The 22,582-nt window shown below is 42.3% G+C and overlaps 1 protein-coding gene across 1 annotated transcript in view; it reads left to right on the forward strand.

The window, feature by feature from the left end:
• The first annotated feature begins 7,594 nt into the window (after nucleotides 1–7,594).
• LOC115020179 (uncharacterized) overlaps nucleotides 7,595–22,582 on the forward strand; it is a 47,760-nt gene continuing 32,772 nt past the window's right edge. The window contains exon 1 of the mRNA XM_029450127.1: nucleotides 7,595–7,834. Coding sequence (XP_029305987.1) covers nucleotides 7,756–7,834 — 79 coding nt within the window. The 5' untranslated portion in view covers nucleotides 7,595–7,755. The remainder of the gene's footprint in view (nucleotides 7,835–22,582) is intronic.

Consider the following 22,582-nt stretch of genomic DNA (forward strand, 5'->3'; position numbering starts at 1 on the left):
TGAAGCTGCTCTCATATGTGAAGAGCACAGGGCGCCAGTGGCGGACCTGCCAATTCTGGTGTTCTATGGCAAATGCCAATCGAGCCCAGCACGAGCTCCATCGTGCTGGGCAGTGAACACAGGGCCCACTAGAGGACATCGGTTCCCTCAGGCCACCCTCATGAAGTCTGTTTCTGATTGTTTGGTCAGAGACTCATTTTGTAGGGCTCTGGCAGTGCTCATCCTGTTCCTCCTTGCACAAAGGAGCAGGGACGTGCGGTCAGGGGAGTCAGGGGAGGCAGCCTTCCCTGTCATCATGAAAAGTAAAAAAACAAATAACAATAAAATAAATGTATATTTGTTCACTGGTCTGTGCTATAAATGCATTTTCTGTATGATTCCAATAATTTGGATCATTTTTATAGTCAAAATTGCTTATTATTATTATTATTATTATTATTATTATTATTATTATTATTATTATTATTATTCAGATACAGGAGAGATGCAAGCGCATGCATTTGGCTTGTTTGGCCTGTTGCTATCTCTCTGTATGTTGCCAATATAATGTTTACAGACACTTTTATTATTATGCGTCCTGACTTTCGATAGTCCAGTTAATGTATGTAATGTATGTGTGTAACATATTTAGTCTTGCTGATGTGACATAAAACCACAGTGAAAAAACACCAGGTGAGGCAGCCAGTACTCTGCCGCACTGAAGAGGGCACACATGAGCCAACACTGAGCGCACATGAGCCCGTGCGTGCGTGCATGTGTGTATGTATAAAGAATGCTGATATGAGATATGAAACCTAACCAGTAGTCAATGTTCATGCTGCCAAGACAATTGTGAATAAGCTTCTCTGTTGGGTTTATATATTTGTAAATCTTACTCTGAAAGAGTTAGTGCCTCCCCAGCAATGAACCTCACCGCACGTCACTGCAAAGGAGCAGGTACTGGTCCTGCTGATGGGTTAAGGACCTTCTACGGCCCTGTCCAGCTCTCATAGAGTAACTGTCTGTCTCATGGAATCTCCTCCATGCTCTTGAGACTGTGCTGGGAGATGCCTTGCCTTCTGGCAATGGCACGTATTATGTGCCATCCTGGAGGAGTTGGACTGCATGTGCACCCTCTGTAGGGTCCAGGTATCGCCTCATGCTAACAGTAGTGACACTGACCCTAGCCAAATGCAAAACTAGTGAAAACAGTCAGAAAAGATGAGGAGGGAAAAATGTCAGTGGCCTCCACCTGGAAAACCATTCCTGTTTTGGGGATCGTCTCATTGTTGCCCCTCTAGTGCACCTGGTGTTAATCTTATTAAGACCAAAGCAGCTGGAACTCATTAACAACCCGCTCTGCTACTTAACTGACCAGATCCATATCCCAGAAGTGTAATTGACTTGATGCTATACTCTGATTCAAAAGTGTTCTTTTATATTGTATATTTGTATATTGACCACCAATAAAGAATTATTTAGAAAGTGTCACCATATGTCTCTGATCATGCTGCGTCCTGTGAACCATGAAGGAACAAGTATGGCTGCTCTTTTTAACTGTGGCTGTTGGTGAATGTTGGAGTATCATGCTGCTGTTCTCTCTGTGTGGGTCCACCACATTTTGGATGGGGTTGGTCCCTTGCGGATCGGACCCTTTTTATTCTTTCTGTATTACTTAGTGTTACTTTCTGTATTACTTAGTGTATGACTGCTAGAAACAACTTAAAAAACAAAACAAAACCTTTCAGTCTTAGTGCCTTGAGATTGCTTTTAGCTTTGAAAGGCGCTTTACAAATTCAATTTATTATTATTATTATTATTCAAAGATCTGCATTGCTCAAATCGTGGTTTACAAGGAGCTCATCTCGTCATCACCTCTATGTTGAAGGCTCGCTTGTCTTTACAGTCTGTTCCACCTGTAATCATGCTCTGAGGTCAGTGAAGAGTTTAGAATGGGAGCTCCTCACTTTTTTTCTAAATGTGCGATGACCTCACTAACTCCATTTCTGTCTGTGTTATCATAAGGTATTCCCACCGCTTTCAGTAACCTCTGCTTTGTGCTTCTAACAATAGTAAACATGTGAACAGTGTGATGAATAAACTGCTCAGCTCTTGTGTTGTTTTCCGGCTGATGAGTGTAATGTTCATTTAACTCGTTCATGCAGTTCTCTTTTAGTTGACTGTTGTTCATAGTGTTGTAGTTTTTTCCATTCAAAAACATACATTATTTTTCATTAAATTAATGTATTTTAAAAACTTATATACTCATTACTCAAGTCAGGGTAGTTTTAAATTATGCTTATTTTATAAGCATAAGCATTTATTTTCTTTTTTCTTTTTTCTTGACACATGAAATAGAAAAGCCTTGTGTCTTGTATCCTGCTACATATATTCCTTAAGACAGGTTTCAAGCTCTACTAGTTTTTTATAGTCCACTTAAATTAAATGAATATGGCTCACTGGAAGGTAACAAATCAATCTAAACTTTTATGGAGGGTAATTAATCACATACAAAACCCAGACAGCTGGGCTGTTCAAACCCAAGTATGTGTGTGTGTATGTGCATCAGTGTGTATGTGGCGAGGGTCATGACATGCTGCATACTTTACTGTAGCTGTGTTTGGTATTTTCCACCATCATTTATCACTGATGTCTTTGTTTCACTTTTCTCAATTCCAATAAATTCAGACACACGTAGTGAGTATGGGATGCTGAGAGAGAGGTGCGTCACTTACTGTTAACCTGACTTCATTTTCTATCGTTTTTCTAAAGAAAAGATTATGACTTAGCATTTGTTTTTATTAGATTATTTTCAAGACCTGCATTATCTAGGAGCCCAGTGTGAAATATACAAGGGACAAAAATAAAGACCATCACCGTTTAACTGGATCAAACGTGTGTTAACTGAATAATGTCCTTTCATTATTGTATCAGTTCCAGAGGCATTCATTCAAGAAAACAGAGGCAATTTGGAGAGACACATGGTTTCCCTTATCCCCAAATCTTTTCCCAGACTGTAATCATTTCATAAACGGGCCAAAACACACTGGCTCCGAGTCGTCTGAAAACAAGGCGGACTCTGGTGATCTCTCTGAAGTCCAGGTTCTCAGGAACATAATGAACTCTGATAATATTATGAAGCCTCATGGCTCTCTCACGACAGGCTGACTTTTTACACCTGCTCCTGAACCACATTATTCAGCTCCTTCAGAGATGGCAGAGGTTCCAATGTTGTTGTGGGCTTAGACCTGAAGGCTGCTCTTCTGTCTGCTTCGGCCTTGGGTTTGCCAGACTGTATACTGCATTTAAATCTTCTAAGCTGTAGTGCAGGGGAGGCCAGCTTGTTTACGAGCTGTGGCTGTTTCAGTGATTTGAAAAATCGGCCTCATTGTTCTGGGCTCCTCATGCTGTTTTGCATAGTCTGAACCCGTCAGCCACCCAGCACATGACAGCTGCTCTTAGATCAGGCAATGAAGCGACCATCCTTTCCTGCGCTAATGTTATTGATAAATCCGGCAACGTTGCTCCAGTTGGTTAATTCAGATGCTAAACTAACATGATTGCGACATGTGGGTTGAGTCAGCATTTACATTTTTATTATTACTTGTTTTTGCTTTTTAAACCAAGAAGCAGTGATGTGAAGTGTCCACGGTCAATCCTCCTTCATTGACCGAGTCTACAGTCTACAGTCTTTCATTTGACTCCCTCCTCCTGGAATCTGTTGTTTTTGGAGCCCTTGCTGAAAACAGACTTACCCAGACACCACTTAATGACAGGCTGCTGGCTCAAACAAGCTCACACATGCTGCATCAACACACAAACAGCACATGCTCTCCAATGATGTAGCTGGGCTTGTTTTTAGAGAGGTTATGTATGAACAGTACATGTCCTCAGGATACATTTAATTTGTGGTATTTTATTGAATTTTGATTTGTCAGATAGTTAATGATGTTTGGTGGGTTCCTGTGGTGCCACCTAACCAGCTGTGAGTAACCAGTCTCTGTCTCGCACCTTCATTTATCAACAGTGATTCATGTGTGTCTTATGAACAGCTGTTTGGAGGAAACTTTTCCAACGTGCCTGCTCGACTGTGGCAGCTTGGCCCACCAAGGAATGGTTGGATTACAATGGACAGATATTTTACCTCAAACATATCAAGCTATAACATCTGATCTGATGCAAATTTCTTTTTATGATTTGGAAAATATCCATCAGCAACTATTGACCTGTACCCTGTATGCTTGGGTCTCTCATTCCGTGCTGTAATAAGCTTTTTAGCGTAGCTTTAGCATAGTTATTTACCAGTATAATGTACCCTTAAAATATACTTACAATATCATGCATTTTTCCTTTCTTCTAAAATTGCCCTTGTTCCTCGTTCAGCAGTGTTCATTCATCCCTCCATCCATCCATCGTCTACCGCTTATCCGGGGTCAGGTCGCGGGAGCAGCAGCTCCTGTAAGGAACCCCAAACTTCCCTTCTCCGGGCCACATCCACCAGCTCCAACTGGGGGATCCCGAGGCGTTCCCAGGCCAGTGAGGAGATATAATCTCGGTCAGGTGGCATCCTTACTAGATGCCCGAACCACCTCAACTGGCTCCTTTCAATGCAAAGGAGCAGCGACTCTACTCCGAGTATCTCACGGATGGCTGAGCTTCTCACCCTATCTCTAAGGGAGACGCCAGCCACCCGTCTGAGAAAACCCATTTCGAGCAGCGATGAGCTCCTCAGGCCACCAAACTGCAACCCCTCTCCTCCACGACTACGCCTCGATATCCTGTCCATGAAAATCACAAACAGGATTGGTGACAAAGCGCAGCCCTGGCGGAGGCCAACATCCACTGGGAACGAGTCCGACTTACTGCCGAGTATCCGGATACAACTCTCGCTTTGGGCATACAGGGATTGGATGGCCCTCAGAAGTGACACCCCACCCCATATTCCCGCAGCACCTCCCAAAGTATCATCCGTGGGACCCGGTCATACGCCTTCTTCAGATCCGCAAAACACATGTAGACCGGTTGGGCGTATTCCCAGGCCTCCTCCAGGATCCTTGCGAGAGGGAAGAGTTGGTCCGTTGTTCCACGACCAGGACGGAATCCGCATTGTTCCTCTTCAATCAGAGGTTCGACTATCGGCCGAACCCTCCCTTCCAGTACCTTGGAGTAGACTTTACCAGGGAGGCTGAGAAGTGTGTTACCCCTGTAGTTGGCACGCACTCTCTGGTCCCCCTTTTTGAATAGGGGAACCACCACCCGGTCTTCCACCCTCTAGGCACTGTCCCAGACTTCCACGCAATGTTGACGAGGCGTGTCAACCAAGACAGCCCCTCAACACCCAAAGCCTTCAGCATTTCTGGACGCATCTCATCAACCCCTGGGGCCTTTCCACTGTGGAGTTGTTTGACTACCTCAGTGACCTCCATGTTTTATATTTGTCCAGTGTATATTTGATTATATCCAGTTTGTTGTTGTGTTGACATGTTTTTTATGTATCATTGATACTCTTCCTGTTAATACTTCATTGGAAAATATATATAGAATATTATCAAACAACATTTCTGTGGTCCTGAGTATTTATTTGTCACATTTATGTCATGATCTATAACCAAAAGTAATGTAGCCATTCAACCCTGTTACTTTACGCAACCCTGTTACTATATCATTTTCTGTTAAAATAATCTTAAATAATTTTCTCAGCTCACAAAAGTTTAAACTAATGTCCTTTTAATAGCTTGATTAATTATATGCATATAATATTTCAAATTAAATACTGAAATTGGTAAAAAGAAACGTGTGACAATTGAAAAGTTGGGCAAGGTTGATTTAAAAAGCTACTTAAATTAACATTAAACCAGTTTTATCCAACAATACATGAGTATTTAATATTAATGTGACTTTCTTTACTTAATATTATAGAGTTTTATTGAAGAATGATTTTAAAAATACCTTTTTCTGCTGAGTATGTGTCACAGGGTTGCACAAAACATGGCACACAACAAATAAAACATCTAATAAAAAGTCTACATTTGATGCCTTTGCTGGCCAAATCACTTTTTTTGATTGTTTATTATCTGTACAATATATATATATATATATATATATATATATATATATATATATATATATATATATATTATAACAAAAAAGAATAAAATAAAAGGTTCATTTTTCAAAAGTGTTGATGTCTAAATTGTCCTCCAATTCTGGAATGACCCATATAACATTTATATCAACTTCTGTTTAGGCTCTCACATTAAGGTTAGGAACAGATCATGGTCTTGGTTTAATACAGAAAGGTCAGCAGGGACCTGAATCATGAGACACAATGTGCTTTATAACCCTAATGCTAGTCTAGCAGTAGTGTGCAGTAGAGCACAGTATAGAAAGGATCAGAATTTGATCGGCTTTACCTTATGGAGGCAGCAGAACACATTTGATGGTGAGTTTATCCAAAAGTAAGAGATCAGGCAGGTTCACAGCGGCAGCAGTGCAAACAGGAGAGGCCTGAGAGAAGTGACACAACCTGATGCGTATGATGTAATGGCCAGTAATTAAGAAGACTGGTGAAAACAATGACAGCATGTGTCTCCCCTGTTATTGTGGATTATTCACTATTGCCTCTTACAGCACCACTAGCATTCCTCAAATTTCAAAGATGACTCATGTGAAGATACACGTGACCACTGCGGCAAAACATCTCAACATTCCACACCAGTCAGGATGGAGTGAAGCTTAGTATAATATTTCATTCAGAAGCAGATTGAGGTTTATTGATCTAGAAACCCTGTCTCCAGATTGAACTTTAACACATTGTATTCAGGGTATCTTTGCTTTTTGCATTCTGTCTAATGTTGTTTCAAATTGTGTGAAACTTTGCAAGAAGTTATACAACAGCAAGACGGTTAACACCCGCCCAACTAATGACATTCCCAGCTTCAGCTCTTGTTTGTTTTTCGTGCTAATTAATAAATGTTAGCATGATCACATGTTAAACTAAACATTGTGAGCAAGTTAGCATTTTCATCTGTAGTGCCTTAAAGGTTAAGGATAACAGAGCCTTCTTATGCCATGATACAAACGCCATCCACTGATGAAGACCGTGTCATATGGTTGAAAGCTGTTGTAATGTTAACTTTTAATGACAATATGGCTTGCAAACAAGATTCCTAAAACTAAACTAATTAAAGGTCTATAAATGAACCTCTAACTGTTCTGTAACAACGTCTGTGGTTGTTTTGAAATATTTAACAGTAACAATACCATGTTGTTTGTATAATTCTTAGTGTAAGGTTTACCTAAAAACGTGTTACTGTGCTTAAGTTTCACGCTGTGATTGATGTGAATGTGGATTTAAAATCTCACTGCAACATCAGCCACCTTTTCTTAAACCATTCTCCCTCCTCCTCCAGCTCAGGAGTGCCCTGTTCGCCTTCAGGCTGAGTGTCAATCTCAGTCCTCCTCCACCTCTCTCCCTCTGGCCGGCTGCAACTCCTCCTCCTCCTCCTCCTCCTCCTCTCATTGCCCTGCCCCCTTTTCTTTTCTCAGCTGGAGCTTACACACTCACACACAAGCACTCATGCCGTCCAGCAGTCGAGGACACAGGTACCATGACCCTGCCCGAGGACAACCTCCACACTGAATCCCCCAACAACAGACACCTTTACTACAACTGAACTTCAACAACATGATGAGGAATCTCTGAGGGACTTTTTCTTCTTTTTTCAACCTTATCATATTTGAATCGTCCTCAACCTCAGGGATTGTTACAGGAACATGAGTGTGAAGAGGAAAAAGGCTGGGCTGGTCATCAGCTGGCAAAAGTCATTCTCCATCCTGGCTCCTTGGAGGAAAGGTACAGTCCCCTTCTATCTTCTTCTCTCCATGGCAGTAGTGGTTTAACCTCTAATTTCTGCGTCTGCTGTGAGATGACATGAAGCAGTAGTTTGAGGATGTGTTTTATTTTATGTCTCTGACCTCTAACTGATCAGGGCATTTGTCTCAGTAAGCAGAGGGCTGATTGAGGGTCTGTGTGCTCACATTTCAACTGAGAGTAAAAGAGAGGAAACCCTTCACTGGGACACTTTGATGGGAAGCAAATCTGTAGTTGGTTACATATAGCAGGTACATCGTATGACTCAGTCTGTTTAATAAGAGTTTAATAGGATTCTCAGACATTAACTTTTATTTCTAAAGGGCAATACTTTCAAGACCTGGTTCTTCAGCTTCTCTGGCAGCTCATAATAAAACTTTCATTTCATTTAAAGAAGGGATTTAATGAAAACTGTGAGCTGTAAATACTGTGCGGTTGCATCAACAAAACAGACATAGGGAACTCATGTAGTCTTCCTCCTCCTCCTCCTCCTCCTCCTCCTCCTCCTCCTCCTCCTCCTTCTCCTCCTCATGTGTCTACTGTAACAGCAGAACAAGATAGAATAGTAGCTTTAAAGGACAATTCATACATCAATACAATTTGCGTATTTATAGCCAGGAAACTGCAGCTCCAACAAAGCAGCCATGTAGCCTATGTAAAGCTAATGATATATAATGTAATAACTGTAAAATGTAATCATACATTGTTCTAATAGGCTATGCGTATTTTATTCTGATAGTTTGATTCACCATTACACAAACACATTATTAGATTCTAATGTTGCATTCATTGTTTAAGGTTGATATATTATCACCTTTTAAAGTTGTTATGGATAATGTGTGAGCAAATCATTAGTTATTTACACACCCAGCAGATATGAAGCAACACACACAGTAACTCATTGAAGACATGTTTGTGTCCACCGGACAAAAGTCAGTCTAATATTCCTCTTCTTTTAGACTCTTAAGCTGCTAAATGCTCCACTATGTTTGTTTGCTGCTGAGCAGGTAGTGTACAGAGTGTACCTCTCACATAGCCTTCAATAACTCACTTAATCAACTGTTAACACAAAAACATTATAGCTTTAAAGGTTCAATGTGTAATATCTGCCAAAATTTAAACTTAAAACATTAAAACAATGAACTAACATTATGAACAGAGTGTGAAGAGGTAACAGTGATGACATTATGTTAAAGATGTCTCTGTGTTGTGTTGCAGAGATGTCTACTGAAGTTAGCTTGCTACCAGCTAGCTGAGCTCCGTCCAGCCTGTAATACCACTTGTTCCTCTAGAGGTGATAGTGAGTCAGTGTAGCTGCAGTCTGCCTCAGTACAGAGAGAAGAAGTACAGCTGCTGACTCTCTTGTAAATATTACAGACTTGTTCCTGTTTTATAGTTTGTTTATTAGATTACATTCAAAGTGGCAGAAAGGAGAAACCCCCTGCACCACCTCTCCTCGTCCTCCCAGCTGCCAGGAGGCAGTTTCTCTGAGTATATCTGTATACAGCCCCGGGAAACAGCGTAGCTTCAGTTAGCAGTTAGTTGGAGTTCAGCCACAGCACTGGGGAACTGCAGACTCCCTGTTGCTGCCGTTCCACAGGTCCAGCAGCTGTGACTGCAGGGAACTGGTTCTGGCTGAGCTTAAGTCTCTCTGGCCACTGAGTGACGGAGGCTGCAGAGTGCCGGCTCGGCCGACCTCTTTCCTCCCCGGCGGGCTGCTCTCCTGGCTGCGCCGCCACCGGGACGACGGGACGAATATGCGGGTTGTTTTCTAGTTTCTTCTTGGATTTAGTCCAATAAACAAAGTAACGTAGCGTTACACGGACTACAGCCCCGGTTAACATCAGTGCTCAGTAAACACAGACAATCAACCTGAAGATTATAAAACAGCAGAGTTTTCTGACCGGAAATCAAAGTTTCAGTTTGGTCGAATTTTGGTGTTCTTGCCCTGCTGACTGACTGACAGGCATTACACAGGAGTAAATGTAAGACACAATATAAAGAATAAATTAGAATACAATAAATATGGCAAAAATATTTTATGGACCCAGTTTAGAGGTGAGATACTGCTTGGAATTACACATTGAACCTTTAAAGCTGCATTTGTCATTTTGTTTAGCACTTGGGGCAAAACAAAGAGCAAAAGGAGATTTAAAAGTTCCAAAGATTTAAGGGAAAAGCAGAGTTGATGCCTCTGTTTTCTTCACATTAAGCGAACACCTTTCCCATTTTCACATCCATTACTAATAAACATAAATATTAATATATATTGTGACTACAGCCTGTGTGTGAAGAGTGATGTTAGGACATATTCAGCAGTATAATGTTAAGCAGTGTTCATCAATACTATACTTCACTGAGAGTTCTCCTTCTCATCCCTCTTCCCTTTCTAATCTTGGCGTCGGGTTGCTCTGCATTCCATGTGCGAGCCTCGTTCACATATCACTGTCAGCTTATTTACAGTGCGAGCCTCCACACCTGCCGAGCAGCAAATCCTCCGGCTGCTTTGTTGTGGGAGGGATGATAAATCTGCTCATTGTTGTGGCTGTGAGGGAGCCCCTACGCTCTGCTTGACAGCACTCACATTGTTTGCCATGTTACTCAGAGTAGGGAGAAGAGGGCCATTGTAAAGATACAACTTACATTGTGTACAGTGTCTCTGTTTATGTTCAGGAGCAAACTGTCAAATAACATCACTGACTGAAATGTGATCTTCTTTGTTTCATGAGACTGCAGAAAAGTGGGTAAAGAAACCCAAATCCTTTTAATAAATGTCCATCCGTCAAACCACCCTTTCTGATCATCATGTGGTGACTAATGCCTGAAATATGCAGCACTGACTGCAATAGACAGGATTACAGTGTACAGAAGGGTTGTCACACATTATTCAAAGATCAGGAATCTGAGTTTCTGAGGTGAGTAAAGTAATAAATATGATGTACAAAGAAGAGTAGTTTTGCCCACTGGAGGGTTGAGGGGTTTGCTCCAACTACGTAGTTTATTGTGTTTTCTCCGTTTACTATGTACACTTTACAGCTCTGAAGTCACAGAGGTAATTATTTCTCAAAAAGTTGGTTCATATCTTTTACAATTAAAAGGTGCTTTTGGAATAATTATGGCTCGCAAGCACAACCACTTATAATATTGCTGCTCTGATTGCTGCTCTGTCGTTTTATGATTCCTCTCACATTTCATTTCTACAATCTGGCTTGCATTGTGCAATTTTGCTCTTCCAGAAATGCAGTAAATAAGCTCCATTAAGAGAAAAAAACTCTGGACCTCACCCTTTTCTAAATCCTGACTACAGCCGTGCTTGAACACATTTTACTGCTACTACATGTTTAGTTCGTCTTCAGTAAAATGTTGACTGCAGGACTTTACATTTAGTATCACACCACTGATGTTGACTTATGTGGAACTGCTCCTCTCTCCCATAAACACTTGCATTTTTTAATACTTTTTTCACACTTGAACAAACAAATGAAATAAACGGATGTGAAAGCACCAAGCGTTCTGGGTCTAAATGGGCATTGCTGAATGTCTCATTTGATCAATATGATGAGGAAAATGGCTGTTTAAACCGCTATGTTCTGTATTTTTGAGGGATGGGAAGTCAAACTCTAAACTGTCAGAGGAAATTAGCTAAAGGAGATTTGACTTGAGTTACAGGGCTCCTGCACATTCTTGCCTTATCTTAATGGTTTCTGAGTTGGGGGCCCCCGTTAACTTTGATAAAGACAGGAAGTCTGGGTATCATCCTTAAGGTTGATGACGCCACGGTCAAGAGAGCAGTGGAAAACAGAGCAGGCATCCCAGCCGGGCCACGTGCTGAGAGATGAGTCCAGAGGTGTTCTGGTTCTTCTGGATTCAGAGGATAGTTTGTGTGTGTGTGTGTGTGTGTGTGTGTGTGTGTGTGTGTGTGTGTGTGTGTGTGTGTATGCGTGTGCGTGTGTGCTCTCTATCTGAACACACCTGTAATCCATTAAGTAGTTCATTTTTTATCTAAAACAGGTGTTTACACTTACATCAATATTGGCTCCGTGATGTTCAAGTGTCCCAGGAAACCATGACAAAACCAGGTCCCTGATAATGAAGCACCTGAATGGAATGGAGCCATTATTCATTTTATTATTCACACCTGTTTTTTTCTGTGTCGCCACATGGAAATTAATTATGGAACTTTATTGTGTTCATACACACGTCATGGAAAATGACACTGCAGCAATTTCCTCACAGTGTTAAATTAAAAGGATGTTTATTGAATTCTGAGGATGTTTAACTGCTGAAAAACTTGGGGACAATTTTGCTAATTGCTTATGGTCTGAATAATTCTCATGAAGAATTCAAATGTATTTATTACTCAATGAAATTCAAATGTTTACAATTGAAATTACAATCACCCATGCATCATTAATGAAAACAAAATAATGTTTTAAGTAAAGTAAGTAAAAATGAGTTCATACCTCAACAGTTATTCATAACTGTACTGTGTACCAGATTTGATAAAGTGACAAACATTTTTTAGGTTTTTAGTTTGATTATAATCAGTTTGAGACCTAATCGTTCAGAAGTCAAAAGTGATTTAGCGTTGATTAACCACAGAAATAATTGAGATTTAAATAATGGAAATTGTAATTTGTGTTTGCTGCAGCCCAAGCAGATCAGTGGTCAGTCCTGACCACATATAGTGCTAACATACCTACAACTCACCTGGGCTGTAAAAATAACCGTCATGTCACAGCCTGTTTATGACCTTCAGTGCTCAGGATCTGAGAGCCTGAGGACTTACACATGCCTGCGTGCCTCAAACCTAAAACCTCCCAAAATGTATCTTCTGCTTTAAGAAGCTGCCAGACAGCTCTCACATGCAGAAGGTGAAGCATATACTTCTTAAACATATTTCAAGGGGTAACACAGTTAAAGCTTTTGTGATACTTTTGAACACTCCGCTTTAAAGAAATACTTACAGCACGTTGCCCCCCCACCCTAAAACCACAGATTGTTGTTTTTACATTTACATTACATTTGTGTACGTATTTAACGAGTGAAATACCGCATGTTATTTAGTGAGATTAAGAGTTGTATTTTTCACTTTGGACAGACATTGGCACACTGTTTCCCTCTGCTGCCAGTAGTGCTGTCTTCTGACATGATCTTCTTGTAGTTCCCAAAATGTTGAATCCTTTAAGGTTATGGAACACTTGAAGCACAATAAGTGAAAAAGGCTGTGGACTACGTATTTGCTTGGAAGTAAGCTGTGTGCCCGATCTACCTTGGATTAATTTGAGGGAATTAAATAAATAATTTGAGGGTACAAATGACTGATTTGTGATATTTTGGATTATCATCTGTTGGCCATTGCATGTGCAAGTGCAGTCGCAGGTGCCTCCACAGTGGTTTCACCACTCACATCTGCTGAATGTTGGTTGATAATTAGTGGAGTGTTAATTTTCTCAGAGTGTAGCTGGATTTATGTCAAATCAAAAGTATCAAAATGGATTGAGCAGAAACAGAGAAATTCCATCCATCCATCCATCGTCTACCGCTTATCCGGGATCGGGTCGCGGGGGCAGCAGCTCCAGTAAGGAACCCCAATCTTCCCTTCTCCGGGCCACATCCTCCAGCTCCGACTGGGGGATCCTGAGGCGTTCCCAGGCCAGTGAGGAGATATAATCTCTCCACCGAGTCCTGGGTCTTCCCCGGGGTCTCCTCCCAGCTGGACGTGCCTGGAACACCTCCCTAGGGAGGCGCCCAGGTGGCATCCTTACTAGATGCCCGAACCACCTCAACTGGCTCCTTTCAACGTAAAGGAGCAACAGAGAAATTGTCTTTTTTATTCAACACATTCTTCTTTGACACAACCCGACGCCTCTATACCCACAATGCACTGTTACCACCGATAGTTTGGTAGGAGATTTGGGTGTGTTATAGTGACAGCTAATGTAGCCTTGAGCCACAAACAGAGATGAGGAGCGGTACAGAGGTCTGTGTTTTTTGACTCCCACACCCACAGGCCTATCTGGATGCAGGCTCAGCCTTCCAGGCAGCTTAGAGCTTTGTTCTCATAGTGTCCATTAGAGAGGGCAACAGGGCAATCCACTTACTCTAATTTAACACCTTTAGTCCTAAAAACTCTAACTTTGTAATGACAACGCTAGCACCGCCTGGAATGTGAAATGAATATGATGGGAATTGGCTGAACTTTTTTAGACAGAAAAGAGGCTTTAGGATGAGGGGGAAGGGGAGGTGGACTGTCTCTAATCATATGTTGTGGATTTTAGACTGAAAATAGGCTGAGTCAGCCCGTGTAGACAATTACAGGACAGAAAATGTGTTTGTGTTGTTTGGGCGCAATGAGGACAGCTGGTTCCGGGCCGACACCTGTCCGGCGGTCGGTAGTTGTGTAGAGAGGATTGTAGGGAAGGACGGGGATTGTATCACAATAGCAAGAAGTCAGATTACACAGCTGAGTCGGCTGGATGACTTCAGTGTGTAATTAAAGTCAACATTATTGTCTGTCTGCTGGTAGTTAACTGGAACAGACAGGCACTGAAAAAACAACATGATAAAACAAAAAAGCAAGAATGGAGGTGGCAGTATACAGTCATTTCATTAATTTCTCATCTCACTTTTGTTTTTCAATTTCCACAGTCCTGGTTTCTGGAAACAAGTTGTTAGACTGTTCAGCTGTTGATCAGCTTCTTGTGTTAGTTGAGAAAATAGGAGTTGGACACAGACACCACAGATTACTTCTACCGGGTTGCAGTTTATACAGCCCAGTATCCCCATCAATTCACAATGGACCATCCTGCACCTCATGATTGTATAGCCAATGCAGGAAGTAGAGTGGGTTTTATGTACATAGTGAAGTGGAAAGTAAGTGTGTGGAGGTCATGGTGGGGAATGGACTTGTAAGTGCGTCCAACTTTCATGCAGGAGACCACAGCAGGCTACGTGTTATGGGTATGTCCAGAGGAGACCCAGGCGCAGAACACTAGACTCTGGAAACGGAGTAAGTTTAAATAGTTTATTAATGCAATACTCTCCAGTAGGCAGATGGTGAGAGAATAATGGTACAGCAGGCAGGCAGGTAGGCAGGCAGGCAGGGAGGTAGGCAGGCAACCAGGTAGGCAGGCAGGATTTGAGCGACAAGTTATGCAGTGATCCGGGGTAGTAAAAACAACAATCTGGCGATGAGTGGCTGGAAGACCGGGGTAGATGAGCTGTGCTGGGATGAGTTGATTGTAGACAGGTGAGCAAATTGGAGTTGCAGGGTTGAATGAGATCAGCTGCTGAAGTCTTTGGCCGCGCCCATGCCGCCCATGCCACACACACACACACACACACACACACACACACACACTAGGGATACAGATGGGACCGTGACAGTACCCCCTCTCAACGAGAGCCTCCAGGCGACCCACCAGGATTGTCCGGGTGGTCCCGGTGGAAATCCCGAATGAGAGTGGTCCAGTATGAGCCGGCGGGACAACCACATCCTCTCCTCTGGATCGTATCCCACCCAATCCACCAGGTACTGGTACCCACGGCCCCGTCGGCGGATGTTAAACAGTCGGCGGACCGTGTAGGCCGTGGGTTGTTGATGATTCGGGTGGGTGGAGGGGCGATGGTACGAGGGCACAAAGGACTAGAGGAAACTGCTTTCAACTGAGATACATGAAAGGTGGGATGATGGTAATTTCAGTGTGACTGATGGGTTAATTACCCTCTCCACATCAAATGGACCAATGAAACGAGGCAGGGAAAACATGGACAGGAAAACACTAGGGATACAGATGGGACCGTGACACTACGTGCTCTGACGTAGATCTGTGATTAATATTCTTTTTAACCACGCTAGCGACGGGGCTCCTGGCTTTATTATGTCGGTTGGCATTTAATGGATTGGTTTGAAGTAAACAGAAAGACTGGTTGGTAACTACTACTATACTATATTTTCCCTTTTGAAAGATAATGTCCTGATAAAGTTATTATCGGTAAAAGTAGGTTTGATGTAAACAAAAACATCATAGCTGTTTCATATAATTTGATATGATCATTTGTATATTTTTTTAATGTTATGAAATAGCCGCTGACCTACATCCTCTTTTTGGTATTTTGCTCCAACACATTCCGTAGTTCTATTCATACTCCTGGTACATGTGTTGCATTATTTAGAATCCAGGTGTAGAATAATTGATTTGGTACAGAGGAGCACAGTCCACAAGTTGTTAACTGAACCTTCAGGGGGGAATGAAAACACTAAGCCTTCTGTTCTTTAAGAATGAACCAATAAAAAGCATCGAAACATTTGATATTGACTAGAAATTGTCTCAGTGTAGGACACTTCAACAGACACACAGGCTGACACCTGAAAGAAGCAGCCATAAACATTATGGCACGGCAATTATACAGTTTACCTGCTTGTTAGTACATGTTCAACAGCTCTGAGAAAGATATCTGTATCTGTAGTGTCTAACCAGTAGTTGCATTGACTTTTGTGCATCCGTCACAGTCAGAAAATGATGGATGGATCACTGCCTGGTTGCCTGATTCTTGACTGACTGATAAGGAACCTTTTGAGTCACCAGGTATAACAAGACTTGCTGGAAATTCAGTGTATAAATGATTCCACAGTAATAGATCAGGAGTTCTGTCTGGGTCTCTGTCCACTAGGTGCCCGAGAAACCAAACTAATTTTACAATATATTGGAAAAAATACAGTGCCAAAAGTCTGACCCTTCACAGTCCTCTACCAGACTTGAGCTCATAAGGTTTATATAGACCTGTCTCCTACAAAATGATGTTACCATACAACTGAACTGCTTCCTCAATTGTGTTTCAAAGGAAACCTATTATGGATAACCGGATTACGGTCACAGTTTTCAACATGTAGTTAATGTTGTAAATTGAAACAAAACAAAAACGTTTTACTTGCAGACTGTGTAAGTGTAAGTGACACAGTGTTGTACACAACAAGGCCTTGAGCATTTGTTGTGATGGAAGCAATCCATAATCCCTAAAATATATTTCATATATCTTCATAGACCCCAAAGTTAAAATGGCCAATTTTACAGCAGATATAAACATGTTTACAGCCTGGTACAAAAAGCCGTTTCAGAGGATATTAAAGAGGAAAACAATGAAATATGTTGATAATGACCATTTTTTAAGATACAGTCAAAATTACCATTTTGCGACTTTGCAAAAATATGTTCATTAAAAACGCGTCCTCAGTAAGTTGATTAAATAAATAACAAACAATATTTATTGAAGGAGACACGTGACACATATTTGCAAAATGTAAAAATTGAGGTAGTGGATGAATATCATCAGTTTGTAGTAACTGGAGTGCTTTATGAATTTTGCCCCATATTTTGGCTCTCAGATACAGGCTTGTTGGTGGAGGTTGTTGTTACTACTGCAAATACACACTTATAAAACCAAACCCACGTCCCTTCCTCAGCCCCTCACAAAGGGGCCCAGCTCCTGACACTATTTGCTATTAAATGCCATGTTCACTAGTTAACTAAGTTATTGCTTGCATTACTTCTTGACAGTATTTAGGTTGACTTGTTGACCTTAAGGCCTTGAGCATGATCACATGTACTGTAGATTACTTTGAAAATACCAAACATATTTGAGTAAAGCTGTTTATTTACTCTCCATGCCTTCGTAGAGTTACTGTACTACATGATATCACTGCTGCTCCGCGACCTTCTTCACTCCCCTCTCTCCAGGCTGTGTGTAAACCCCAGCAGCTCTCCTGACACACTCATTACACAACTGACTGAATACTGTCTTGATACGGCCAATCATAAGATTATTAGGTGCTGCTGCTGTAGACTCTGGACAAGGCTATTAAGCCTTTCTATCTCCCCTCAGGGTTTAAAGTCCTGTCAAGATGTGTAAAACCTTCAGACGTCATCTGTAGTTAATTTCGCTTATATACAGTATATATAAGTGAAGGAATATTGATGATGTAGATCAGTGTTTCTCAAACTTTTTCAGACCAAGGATCACTTAACTCCCCAAATATCCAAAAACAATTGGCCTCCTTACCACTCCAACAAAATATTACAAATGACAGTCTAATAATGAGCTTTATGTGACCTTCTCTATATCGCTCGTTCACACTTTAATTCAACAATACAAATACAACTACATATTCTACAAACATTTCGTTCATATGCGATTTAAACAGTAAATGCTGATAGATTTTACACATCATATGAAACGTAGACGACATTTATTACTGAGTTTATGTCCGTACAGAGCCGCAACTTACCCACAGCAAGATCGTTTGCTACTGAGAGATACGCAAAATGCAAACTGTGAGGGCGCCTTCGTCATGTGTTTCTTAAGTTCATCAAGTTCTCTCTCAAAAAATCCTGAAGGTTTCCCAAAGTAATCCTTGTGTTTACTCTCAAAACGACTCGTAGCACAAAACACAGTGTAAATTGGGATCCTCTTCATCTCCAGTCCAAAAAATCCAATTTTGATGTAGTCGCTGTGATATTTTCTCTTCACTTTAGCGCTGAACTTTCCACGTTATAGCCGAGTTTCACAGCTTTCAGCCGGGTGGTGGTTAGACTGTGAACCGCTCTCCTGGGACTCAGTAACGCACACAAAACCACTCGTTATCGCTGCGGCTGAACCACTTGTAGCTGCTGAATCACCTGCATCAGGACGATGCACCTTCACTGTCGTGTCAGATTTTTGATTTAAGTTTCTTTTAACTGACTCTGTCTTGAGCCATCATCCATCTTGTCAGGTGACCGCGGCTCAAATTGACCGCGCAGATCATTTATGACGTAAGATCGTAAAACGAACCTACGTAGCTACGCTACATCAATGCTATACTCTACTCCAGGGGTCGGGAACCTTTTTGGCTGGGAGAGCCATAAAAGCCAAATATTTTAAAATGTATTTCCTTGAGAGCCATCTATTTAATAAAATTGAGTTTTAAGTATATCACGTCCGAGTACTAAAAGCGGTATCAGTGTTTCCCCTACCATTGTATGTGCCCCTTTTCCTGAGGAGATACATTCTGAACATGGCGGTGCATGGCTGAGTCGAGGGAAAGTGCTGAATAGATTTTTCGAGTTGCATGAGGAAATCTGGCCGTTTTTGGAAGCAAAGGGAAACACACCACAGATCTCTGGGACGATGTGAGCTGGCCTTTATGTGCGACATAACGAAGCATCTCACTGTTAAACCTCCAGCTTCAGGGCTGTGTGATCACAGACATGTATGATGCAGTGAGAGTGTTCCAAGCCGAGCTGCCTGTGGGAGACTCAGATGCATTAAGGAAAATTTGGTCACTACGTGTTTCCAAACACTGACAAACCATCTCCACCGCTGTGTTCCCGACTGCTTATGAACTGCTCAGGAATCCGTTTGCAGTTGACGTGGAAACAGCACATGTGAACATCCAAATGGAGCTGATTGACCTCCAGTGTAACGCCACACTCAAGGCAAAGTATGACTCTGTGGGCACTACACAGTTTCCAAGCTTCACCTCCGAAACATGCCTTAATTCTGGCCCTCTCTGTGATTGAGTTTGACATCCCTGGACTGCTTGTTTTGCACAGTTTATCCTCAGAAACCTCCCCCCCACACACACACGTGCGCACACAGTTACAGTCAGAGAACTAAAACAAAATCCGCTGCGTCATCGAAGAGCCATAGGTTCCCGACCCCTGCTCTAGTCTATACTAATAATTTTTAAACAGTTTGAGAAACACTTTAAACTTATAATATATTCATTTCAAATGTGACATTTTACCAATATACTCACGGACCACTAGCGGTCGCTCACGGTGGTCCGTGGACCACTCTTTGAGAAAGACTGAGGTAGATGGACTTGAATGTGTTGCTCTATGCTATATTTGTTGCTCCTGCATTTTAGTCTCTTAGTTTTCTCTCTAAGGTAAAGTGAGTCAAAGCCATACATTCTGTACCAGCAAATCCAAAAGTAAAAATGAATATAAAAGAATTGGTCACCTGCCAAAATACAAATAAGGGGTAAAAACGACAAACACTGCTTTTCAACACATAATTGTGTGCTCATCAGATCTGGGAAAGTCATTGCTATAAATATATAGCAATAATACTATAGCCTTCCCAATTTATACTGTCAGGAATGTGGTTAAAAGTTGTGGAAATAACAGTAAACGTTCCCCAACTGTCTGTAAGCGAGCTCCTTAGCTGCATTGCTGACTGGACAGTGGGTTAACATTGTTCATTCAAGAGACGTATGTGTATCATTGGCATATTTACTGACTAAATCTTTCTGCAACTCTTTTGTGGAGCAGTTTATACTCTGATATGATATTAGCTTAACTTAACAGTTCAAATAAATCTCATAACAAATATTGGCAGATTTTCACATTACCATATAACAATTCAATTGACAGTTTGCAGTTAGTTAGATTTGGCACGTCAAAGTTTTCCTAAAGTTGAACTCCACGAAGATTTACTTTCCCTCTTGGAGCTAATCCTCTGATGTTGCTCTAAAAGGTTGATATAAATGCCTTCAGACTTTTATGATCTGCTGAGCAGCTCTGCATCTGAGAAACATCGTAGAAATTATTGTTGAGCAGAGGATTTCTGGAGAAAACAGCAGGAATCGAGGATAAAGATTGTTATGAATGGATAATGTCATGGATTTGTATACCTCTGTCAGCTGGAAGCATTTTGCATTTCATGATTATTGTTTGCATTACTGGTCACTCTAGATCCTTTTACATCACACTTTGGCTTTTAAGTGACTTATGAGATATTTCTCAAGCAACAGTAAACCCTGATTTAGGCTACCATAGATACAGACAAACAATGGGCTTCACTAATACAGTGAGGTCATTGGGTAAAACAATAGTGGTCACCTGCTGAAGTGACAAAAGAAATGCTGTACGCATTCTCCTATTTCTCCCAGCATTCTGCAAAAACAGGAAATGAGTTTTCTAGTCTACACAGTTAGAAAATTTGTTTTGGGAATCACCAGCTCGAGTTGAGCCATCTAAAAATAAAGTTCAACATGTAGCACAGTCAGCTTGATGCAGACTGCAACAAGCTCATCAAAACAGTGTCCATGATGAACTGGTAGAATCTTTTAAAAATTACCATCAGGCTTGACTTTACAGTTTTGAAGTCACATTGAAACTTCATATTAAGCAAAGAAAGTATACACAGGGCATCATCACTGCCTTGATAAGGGCACAATGTGATTCAGTTGGAGCGTTGAGACAATAAACATTGGAAATTGAATTTCCTGCAAAAGGCATTCTTTTGAAAATCTAATTATAACTTTTGTTGAACCCGAACTGAAATCAACCGCAGCACCTCCCACAGTATCACCCGGGGGACCCGGTCATACGCCTTCTCCAGATCCACAAATAACAGATAACCTTCTCAGTTGAAGTCAGCAGGGTCCCACCCTTGCTGTACACAGCTTGGATGGTTCCTCGCTTCCCCCTCCTGAGGTGCCGGACGGTTTTCCAGAAGCACCTTGGTGCCGACCGAAAGTCCTTCTCCATAGCTTCTCCAAACTTCTCCCACACCCGCTGCTTTGCCTCTGACACGGCAGAAGCTGCCGCCCTTCTAGTCCTTCGATACCCTGCAACTGTTTCCGGAGTCCTCCCGGATAACATAACCCGGAAGGACTCCTTCTTCAGTCGAACGGCTTCCCTGACCACCGGGGTCCACCACGATGTTCGAGGGTTACCGCCCCTTGAGGCACCTAAGACCTTGAGACCACAGCTCATCACTGCAGCTTCAGCATCCAATCCCTGTACGCCCAAAGTTTGTGTCCGGATACTCGGCAGTAAGTCGGACTTGTTTCCCGTGAATGTTGGCCTCCGACAGGGCTGCGCTTTATCACCAATCCTGTTCGTGATTTTCATGGATAGGATATCGAGGCGTAGTCGTGGAGGAGAGGGGTTGCAGTTTGGTGACCTGAGGATCTCATCGCTGCTCTTTGCAGATGATGTGGTCCTTATGGCATCATCGGTCTGTGACCTTCAACAGTCACTGGATTGGTTCACAGCCGAGTGTGCAGCGGTTGGGATGAGGATCAGCACCTCCAAATCTGAGGCCATGGCTCTCAGCAGGAAACCGGTGGATTGCCTACTCCGGGTAGGGAATGAGCCATTACCCCAAGTGAAGGAGTTCACGTACCTCGGGGTCTTGTTCGCGAGTGAGGGGACAATGGAGCGAGAGATTGGCCGGAGAATCGGAGCAGCGGGGGCGGTATTACAGTCACTTTACCGTACCGTTGTGACGAAAAGAGAGCTGAGCCAGAAGGCAAAGCTCTCAATATACCGGTCGATCTTCGTTCCTACCCTCACCTATGGTCATGAAGGCTGGGTCATGACCGAAAGAACGAGATCACGGGTACAAGCGGCCGAAATGGGTTTTCTCAGACGGGTGGCTGGCGTCTCCCTTAGAGATAGGGTGAGAAGCTCAGCCATCCGTGAGAGACTCGGAGTAGAGCCGCTGCTCCTTTACGTTGAAAGGAGCCAGTTGAGGTGGTTCGGGCATCTAGTAAGGATGCCACCTGGGCGCCTCCCTAGGGAGGTGTTCCAGGCAGGTCCAGCTGGGAGGAGACCCCGGGGAAGACTCAGGACTCGGTGGAGAGATTATATCTCCTCACTGGCCTGGGAACGCCTCAGGATCTCCCAGTCGGAGCTGGAGAATGTGGCCCGGAGAAGGGAAGATTGGGGTTCCTTA

The sequence above is a fragment of the Cottoperca gobio genome, chromosome 15, assembly GCF_900634415.1.
Source record: "Cottoperca gobio chromosome 15, fCotGob3.1, whole genome shotgun sequence".
NCBI classification, from domain to species: Eukaryota; Metazoa; Chordata; class Actinopteri; order Perciformes; family Bovichtidae; genus Cottoperca; species Cottoperca gobio.